This window comes from Monodelphis domestica, chromosome 2 (assembly GCF_027887165.1).
Source record: "Monodelphis domestica isolate mMonDom1 chromosome 2, mMonDom1.pri, whole genome shotgun sequence".
Classification (NCBI taxonomy): domain Eukaryota; kingdom Metazoa; phylum Chordata; class Mammalia; order Didelphimorphia; family Didelphidae; genus Monodelphis; species Monodelphis domestica.
This window is the reverse complement of record NC_077228.1, coordinates 360,967,856-360,976,961: the sequence shown is the minus strand read 5'-3', so window position 1 is coordinate 360,976,961 and position 9,106 is coordinate 360,967,856. Positions and strand designations below refer to the sequence as shown.

Below are 9,106 nucleotides of genomic sequence, written 5' to 3'. Positions count from 1 at the left end.
AATTTATTCCTAGACATTGTCTCCTACCTCTTCTTTCAACGTATAGAAAAAGCACTCATAGTGTTAAAAATCGTTTTGTGAAAATATCCCACTTTTTCTTACTATCTGAAATACTTGTGGCATGCATAGGTGTCTTGGACCTTGCTTTTCAGAAAATTGATTTTATTATTTTTTAGCTACAATATTGATAAGATTTTGGCATATTTTGACACTATTTTGTTTCATTAGTTCAAGTATTCTGAAATTAATTTCGTTTCTGATTTTCTATTAAATTTGCTTTATTTAAAAAAAAAGGTTAAGATAGAAATCCTTTGGGTTAAGTGAAAACTTACTAAAAAAAAAAACTATTTACAGTAGTTTGTCAGTAACTTTATTAAAAAAAAAAAACACATGACAAACTGGAACCAAGACCAAAATGCTGTATCCACTATACATCATTCATTATAAAGCAAACATACACCACATTTGTATTCTACCAAATAACATTTTCATTAAATTTATATATTGCGTGCTTTTAGACATGCTTTTGATATTAATTTTACATTTGTTACTCAAATATTATTTTGTTATAAATAATCACAACTTGGTCAAATCATATATCTGTTATCTAGATATATTCAGTGCTGCAATACTTATTTTTAGATAAGAGTGAGCACACCCAGGAAGTAGAAATAGAGTGATTCGACGTCAGGTCTGCAGAATTGTGACTACCGTTTGTTTCTGGAAAACGAGATGCTCATGTAAAATATACAGAAAATCAGTCGTTTCAAAAGGCACAATTTCCTCGACACAAAAGTACATTTTTCCTAAAAATAGGTAGAGGTTAAAAATATCGGCGGTAGCGTAGCCGTGCAACATTGGGCTTAATTCGAGGTTAGCCCCTTGACGACTGAATGCTTTGGCAAGCCAGGAAGGATGCCTTACCAGAACATCTAAGGGGCAAAAGAGTGTGGGTAATGTGGCCCCTTTTCTTTGTCCCAGAGGCCTGGGATTGGTTCTATTTTTAAGTCAGCTGGCTCCTACCTAACCTTTTGCCCTGGCAATTTGCAGAGAGCCAGAGAAACCTTGCTCTGTTCTAAATCCTATGCAGGAAACTCAAGAAAGGTTCTCCTTCAAGACCACATCTCTCCTTTACTGTGCGATTCCTCTTTCCACCCAGAACGGGCCCCACACCCTCCCTTCCCTTGTTTTCTTCCTCAGAGTTTCTCTCTTGGAGAGGAGGTTACGAATCTCGGTCCCTACTGCGCCCCGGTTTCCTGGTCGCTCTGATCGTCTGTGAAACAGACATCCACGTCGCTTTCGTTGTCGCTCTTAGGGTCCCCTGGTTCTGGTGGATAACCCTGAGTGCAGTCCTGCTCTTCACTCGCCTTGGCGTGCACGCTCTGGCCTGGGTGTCGGGACTTAACGTGTCTCTCCAAATCTCGGCGCCGGACCAACACCTTTCCGCAGAATTCACAGCGATACGGAGTGTTACCTTCGGCGTGCAATCTGATGTGCTTGTTGAGATTGCTAGGATCGCCAAAGGGACGTAGGCACACTTTACACTTAAGGGGCTTGTAGCCCGTGTGAGTCCGCATGTGAATCTTGAGCCCGTATTTGCGGGAATATAACTTGCCGCAGTACAGGCACAGGTGTCCTGTCTTTGGCTTCCCGCCCACCCCAGAGCCCCCACCCCCGCCACTACCTCCTCCACCTCCCCCGCCTCCGCCTGGGACCCCGATGGGCTGCAGCGCCCCGTCCAGGCGACCGCGGCTTTTCTCGGCTGCAATCTCGGACAGCTGCTGCGTATGCATGGCGATCTCCCGGTCGATGCTGGCCAGAGAGCCCAGCTCGCCGGGATTCAGAGCCGCGGCCGCGGCCGCCGCAGCAGCAGCTGCAGCCGCGGCCGCAGCGGGTCCGCTGAAGTAAGACATGGACTCCGGGTATTTGAGCAGGCTGCCGAAGTGCAGCTTGAGAGGGTAGTAAGCGGCAGCGGCCGCTGCGGCTGTTGAAGAGCCATACAGCAGTTCCCCGTTATACACGGTGAAGGCCGGCATGACGGCCGGGAGGTGGCTGCATTCTCCGGGGTAAGACTTAAGACCCCCGGCTTCAAAAGGAGGGAGCGAGAAGCGCTCCAGATGCAGCCCAGCAGCCGGGGGTACCTGGGCGTAGCGGCCACTGGGAAGCCCGCCGGCCGGCAGGGCCCGCTCCACGTGCTTGAATGCCGACGCCTCTTCCAGGTGACCAGAGAAGAGCGGGAAACCCCGAAGGGCTCCGGCGCAGGGCAACACGGGAGGAGGCGGAGGCGGAGGGGGGGGTGGAGGAGGCTGCGGAGGGCCGTCTCCCGTATGCAGGCATTTGGCGTGGTGGTGGCTGTGGTGGTGGTGATGATGGTGGTGACCTCCTCCTCCACTCGCTACCAGGGGTTCATGCCCCGGACGGCCGCCGAGCTTGACCCCGCCCAAGAACTTGCCAAAACCCAGACCGCCTCCGGCCTTTCCGGCACCTGCCCCGTTGTCCTCACGATAGGAGTCGGTTCCATGGACAGCTACGGCTGCAGCCGCAGCCTTGGCAAGGCCCGTGGGCTTGAAGGCGGAGCGCGCCCCGGGGTAGAAAGCCAGGCTGCCGGAACCGGCCGGGGAACCGCCTACCATACCAAGGAAGTGACCATGCCCCCTGCCTGGTCCCACACTCATGTCCAGTGCGCGCTCCTGCTCCTCGCGACCGAACGCACCTGTCTTCTTGACCGAAGCCCCTAGTTTGCCAGGGGGGGGCGGCGAGGTAGACGAGGACACCTCGCGCTTGATACCCTCGCGCGCCCCACAGGCCTGGTGAGGAGGTGGCGGTCCTTGCGAGTGGTTGCGCAGAGAGGCCGCGGGGGCGGCCACAGCGAGCTCAGGAGCCGCGGGTTTCGGGGAGAGGCGGAAACCGTCGAGGGTCGGGGCAGCGGTTGGACGGGCCGCGTGCTCGTGGTGCAGAAAGGCTCGACCGCCGCCGCCGCCACTGAGCACACAATGGAAATGCAGGTGCGCCTTGAGGCTGTTGGGGTACCGAAAAGTCCTCCAGCAATACCAACAGATGTAGCGCTCCTCCCCTATGAAAGAAAGACAGCAGGTGAAGAAACTGGGGAGTCTGGAGAGCTAAAACGGAGTGTGACACACTTTTCTTTACTGATTTAGGAAGGATGCTTAGATGCATCACTCTCAGGCTTCAAATTACCGATGTCTAAGTGCCTACTAGAGAAGTTTCTTGGGCCCCCAGGAGAAATAAAGACCCAGAAAAAACCTTAAATAATGTATCTCCCATCTTCTTATCTAAACTCTAGGACCCTCTTATAGCCATAGGTAGGGTTGTCTGCCTGGTTCAGTCCAGCTCACACCTCCTGAGAATCAATTGAGGGAACTGAGCTAAACCAGGCTGATCTGAGTAAGGTTCTGTATGGACTAGGGCAGGGCTGAGCTGATCTGACTTGTGTGGGGAAAGACCAGAACAGCTGTTCCCTTAAATCATGTGTCGAGGCTTGTGGTGTGCTCTGGCCCATCTGTTGACGTTTGCAGAATAGGTGGCGTATGTCAAGGAGTTTGGATAAACTGAACAAAGGCCAATCTAATGGTCGTGAGCCCCTCATTACCAGGCGAGACAATATCCTGTATGTATGGGCCATATGTAATCATTCCTTTTCATAGGACAATGTCTTTTGTGTTCACCACCCACCCATCCCTCCTCCTGCCAGCCTTAAACACTTTGCCCGAGGTTTTCCTGGAGCGTAACAAACTGAAGGGACCACGTAGGGACTATGATTTGCCATTCTTCAAAATCGTTCCTAGTTTTTCTTTCTCCTTTGCCCTCTTGTAATTTGATGGGGGACAAAAGATCTCAAACTAAACTGTCTAAAGATTTCATTTTCTGATTCTAAGTCCTGCTTTCTTATACCGGAGTTATCTCAGACACTTTAGCACAAACTAGGAATCAATAAAGGTTTAGGGGAAATCTTTCTATATTATTGGAAAGGAAAATATGATCCTACCAAAATATGTGAATGTTTTAGAGATTAATTTTTAACAATGTTATTGAAATTTTAATAGTATGTTTGAGCCATAACACGTTATAAATTGAATAATCCACAGAATACAATTCACCCCACTCCCAATTCCTTTAATAAAGTAACAAATATTTAGGGATTGTCCCCCCCCCAAAGATGCTATTGTGTACTGTGCTCAGAAGAGAAAGCTATCTTTTGAATAGGCTCATTTGATTAATAGCTCTACTAACTTAGAAGAATGAGGCAGATAAGCCTACAAAGCAAGTTAGTTGAGAAAGAAATGAGCATAACTCCTATCAGGCTTCATCACAAAAAAAATGTTATTATCCTTATAATTCATAAGAAATCCAAATCTTCCTCACTATACATACACTCAGTTCTAGCATTAAGAATGTCACCCTCAAAGCAAAAACTACTCCCAAGAATGTTTCAAGATTTCATCCTCCCATATATGATAATATCCTTTCTTGTCATAAGTATCATTGATTGAAACAGGTGGTCAAAGGCATCCATGATGAAAGCCAAAATGCAAGGCCAGAGTTTATTTCATCTGGGTAGAAGCATTGGAAAAACCTTAAAGGTGTTGTCCAAAAATCCTTTGTTCTAGAGTAACTCAGGCTAATTACAGCCAAGTAAAATAACTGGTGTATGTGTATATATGTATGTATATCAGAAAACATCCTGGGCTCTATTAACCTAATATTTTTATTTGAAATTCTTTTTTTTAAGTAAGGATTTTTTGAAGGTCTTTGCCAAATAATGCAGCAAGAGTAGAGTCACAACTAAGCAATTTATTTAATGGCAGAGGGTTAAAATTATTCTCAATCTCACTGGCCAAATTATTCTCAAACTCCTGGCCAATTTAACAAATACATAGAAATGACAGGTGTCCCTCTGTGACCTAATTCAGCCTTAAGTTGATGTTTCATTTTATATTTTTAAATCCTTACCTTTCATCTTAGAATCAATACAGGGTATTGGTTCCAAGGCAGAAGAGTGTTAAGAACTAGGCAATGGGAGTTAAACAGTGTGTCTCAGGACACAGCTAGGAAATGAATGAGGTCAAATTTGAACCCAGGACTTCCTATCTCCAGGTCTGGCCCTCTATCTACTGAGCCATCTGGCTGCCCCCTAATGTTTTCTTTTCAGTTTTGACCATTGGAAATAACCTATGTCTGATGCTGAAATAGATTTCTCTACGGTTATCCCAAATGCCTAGAATGGTTTCCTGAGGTCCTACCAATGGGCAAAATATAATAAATGTACTTAACATGTGACTTTTGTCTTGGTTCTTTCTGGTTCCCTCATGCTGAAAAGGTTTCTCTGAAACATCTGGAAGTTGGGGAAAGTTGGTATTCAGAATAATATAGCAATGAATATCTAAGGTTTTCATTTCCTCAGAAAGAAGATTATTGATAATTGTAACTGCTTCCCCACCCCCCACCATTAACAGATGCTCACTTAATCAGTGAAAAGAAATAGAAAACATTAAGACTATTATTACTACATTTGCTCCTGTTATTGGAGCAAGGGAGGGTCTCAGGGGTCTTAGATTTATGTGTCAGAATGCACATATATTTGAATGTGCTTTTTTCCCCTCTTATCCAAAGAAGTTGATAATAGGATTTTGTTTGAGGTGGTGTATAAAACAAGAGTTCTTAGAGCAATTTTATCATAGACATTTGTATGTACAGATGCATAAAAAAGGAAAAAAAATGAAGCCAACAAGTACTGTACACTATTATGCAATTTCAGGAAGGGGCATTGAATGAACTTCATTTTGTTTCCTCCTTTTCAAAAATAGTCCCAAATTTCCCACATTTGGTCTCCAAACACCAAAGATCTAATTTCAGAAATGAGATAACTGAGTTGATAGACTGGAGAAGAATAGCAGTCTCTTCTGATTCAACAACATTCCTTCTTTTACTCTTTAGTGTTTGTTTTTGTGTTTCTGGTATTGATTTCAAATAGCTGGGAGCACTGACAAATAAAGAAAATCAATAGAGGCTTGATGTATTGATGGTGGAGCCTAGAGACTTAAAGAAGTCCTACTCCCTTCCACTCTTCAGCTCCTCCTTCCCTGGGGAAGTATTCTTCACTTTTCTTCTGGTGAAGTGAAAACGGCTTCATCTTTAGTTACAGGATCCTAATTTGCATAAATAGACTGTTGGTTTTGGAAAGGATCAAATAAATCTAAGTAGAAACTGGGAAAAGTCCCAAATTCAATTTAAATAGGGAGGGGGAGGAATGAATAAATACAATTTAAGTGTGGGGGAACCTGAAAGAGCCGCCAACTGGCAGTGTAAGTACCGTAATGTTCCTAAAATGGAGTTAGAGCTAAATCGCTCATCTCTAAACTACGGGACTACATTTCCATCAACTAGAATGTTTTTGTGTCATACTTATTATTTATGACCCAATTACATTGTTATACTTTCTTTATCGTGTTTTCTAGTCTTGGTGGGAAGGAGAGTCAAGAAATGATCAACAGTTTTTCCGCAAAGAGAATCCTTTAAATTATTAATTAAAATGTGCGATCAGAGAGCACTAGATTTGAAATGCATTTTAAAGGTAAGCCTAAGCCCATCTCCTCACTTTTAGAGCCGAGTAAACTGAGGCCTGGAGAGGCAATATCGTTTATAGCACAGCACAGCTCCGTATTGACAGAGCCAAGAATTTTATCTCCCTACTCCTTATTTGAATTTGAGGAGGTGGAGCAAAGTGAACAGTAATTTCTAAGAAACTGCTCAACCCTTAATCCTGTATGGTCGGTGGAAGTTAATAATATATTTGCAGCGATTTAAAATTTTTTGTGTTCAGAAAACTTGCTGAAAATCTATTTAAAAATTAACCCTCAACCTTAGAGGAAGTGCATGGGCCATAAACCGGCGACTCTAACCCCATCCCGGGGTTGCTATCATCATCTGACCTGTGCCCCTCGCCCCCACCCAAGTAGTTGGTACCTTTCTCATCGTGCGTTGGAGTAGCGGTGGTGGGGATGTCGAACCATTGAGCCAAGGAGTTCGAATACCACACGGTCAGCTCCTCACCTGGTTGTACATCTCTAAGCGCCCTATAGAAGATCTGTTAGGGAAAAGATTTTGAACAGCGTCGTTTTTACTGGCAATCCATGGAAACACAGCTAAGGTGTAAAGTGAGTATTCAGAAAAAAAAGGTTGAGGCTTTAGAGGGTTGACGAGAGTTTGTCCCAAGACAGGAAAGAAGTGAATCCAAAATACCTGTCCTCCTGGCAAGTCCGCAATAGCTTCCAGAGTCTGTTCCTGAGTATTCCTGGCCGCTCGGATTAACCCTATCCACTCCAAAGGAGATCCTCCAGATTCATCCACTAATTCCCCTCTCACCATTCGCACCTGCCAATAACAAGCAATAGTCTTCCTCTTACTATAAGATCCGAACTAAAGAAGATGGAGGATCTTGCTTACATCCCACGTGCATTCCAAAAAGTGGATGGTTCTTTAGCAGTTTAATATCTAGGGAATGGGGGGGGGGGGGGGGGGGGACTGGGGACAAGGAAGAGGAGAAAGTGGTGTCGAAATTGTTAGGATACCTCCAACTATTAAACTTTAGGGGATTATGACTGTTCATTTCAACAATTCTGTTGTTTCTGCAGCAGAACTAATCACCTTGCATTTTCTCTGGAGTCTATAGATTGCTTTTTTGCACCCATTCTCACCTCTACTCCTTTCAGTTTTGTTTTGTTTAACGTTAAGTTCTGAACTACACTGAAAAAAAAAAATTGTCTGGGCCAGGCAGTCCTAGATTTCTCCTATGAGAGAATGATACTTCTTCCCAGACCCCAGAGTCTCCCACATCATAATCTGACCCCACAAAGAGAAAAAGAGGAATCGGATCGTTTAAGGACTGTGCAATAAAAGTCATCCAAACAAAGCATCCTGAAGAGAGAAACCAATAGCTCCAGATGAGAACTGAATTTGTGAGGCCTGCTAGGACGTTTAGAGATAATTAAAAAGGCATTTTAAAAGGAAAAACATGGTGTGAATTGAGCTCTGCCTTTGGCTCTGAAGTAAGAAGTATATATATATATCTGAGAGAGAAACTGGAGAAATAAAATTTAGGGGATGCGATTATGGCCATTCCTGAAGGAGAAGCACATTTAAATTGCTTCCCTTCCTTCACAGTTTTATTTTAATTCCACTAAATGGCCTTTGAAGACTTAAATGCCCTAGACTCTTCCTCTTCTAGGACAACAGTTTATCCGTCCTTTAAGGTACTCTCTAATGTTGGACTTCTATAGGTCAGGTGTGCCTGCGGAAAGTTTGAAGTGTTCTCCCAGAAGCTAACGATCTTCCTGTCCCTCCAAACCCTTGTGCCTGGGTGGGCTTGTCATCTACACGGCTTCACCGATAGGATATTCATCAGTTAGCCTGGTCTCTGGACTAAGTTCCAGAAGTGATGCTTTATCTAGAGCTGTAACCGTGATGGGAACTAATGACCCAACCCAAGACAGTTCACTGCTCACTCAAGCAGCATCTAGGGCAAGACTTTGATGGACGGTGTCATTTTGACCCTTTCATTGGTACTGGCTCTCCCTCTATCCCTCCCTCCCTGCCTGCCTCTCTCTCTCTCTCTCTTTCTCTCTCTCTCTCTCTCTCTCTCTCTCTCTCTCTCTCTCTCTCTCTCTCTCCCTCCCTCCCTCCCTCCTTCTCCCTCTCCCTCTCCCTCTCTCTCCCTCTCTCTCCCATTCTCTATCGTTCTACCCGATATTAAATTTTTTTATTGTTATTTAACTATCTGGGGAAACGGGGTAGAATCTAAAATAACCATTTTTAAACTTCGAAACAGGAATTGTCTTTCACAACAACTACAGATTAATACATACATCCCTCAGCTCCAAAAGTTATAGCGTACTTACTTTCTCATACTTCATTACCCTACAAGAAAGGAGTAAAAGGTGACAAGAGTATTGTTTGCTTCCCCTGTCTGAGATCGGCGCCCACATTCTCCTCGGGACGTCCTCTCCCTCCCCTCCATCACGGAACAGGGAGATACATTCACCTAGCGAGATGCCATCATCACCACCCCAAACCGCCAGCCTGAGCAACC

The 9,106-nt window shown here is 44.7% G+C and overlaps 1 protein-coding gene across 3 annotated transcripts in view; it reads right to left on the bottom strand.

Moving 5' to 3' along the window:
• Window positions 1–353: 353 nt before the first annotated feature.
• PRDM13 (PR/SET domain 13) overlaps window positions 354–9,106 on the bottom strand; it is a 38,085-nt gene continuing 29,332 nt past the window's right edge. For 2 of the 3 annotated variants that reach the window (XM_007484363.3, XM_016431205.2), the window contains exons 4-6: window positions 7,261–7,392; window positions 6,985–7,105; window positions 354–3,073 (exon numbers count right to left, since the gene is read on the bottom strand). In XM_007484363.3, coding sequence (XP_007484425.1) covers window positions 1,239–3,073; window positions 6,985–7,105; window positions 7,261–7,386 — 2,082 coding nt within the window. In that variant the 5' untranslated portion in view covers window positions 7,387–7,392 and the 3' untranslated portion in view covers window positions 354–1,238. Of the gene's footprint in view, window positions 3,074–6,984; window positions 7,106–7,260; window positions 7,420–9,106 lie in introns of all 3 variants that reach the window. The other variant, XM_056818621.1, reaches the window with a different exon arrangement.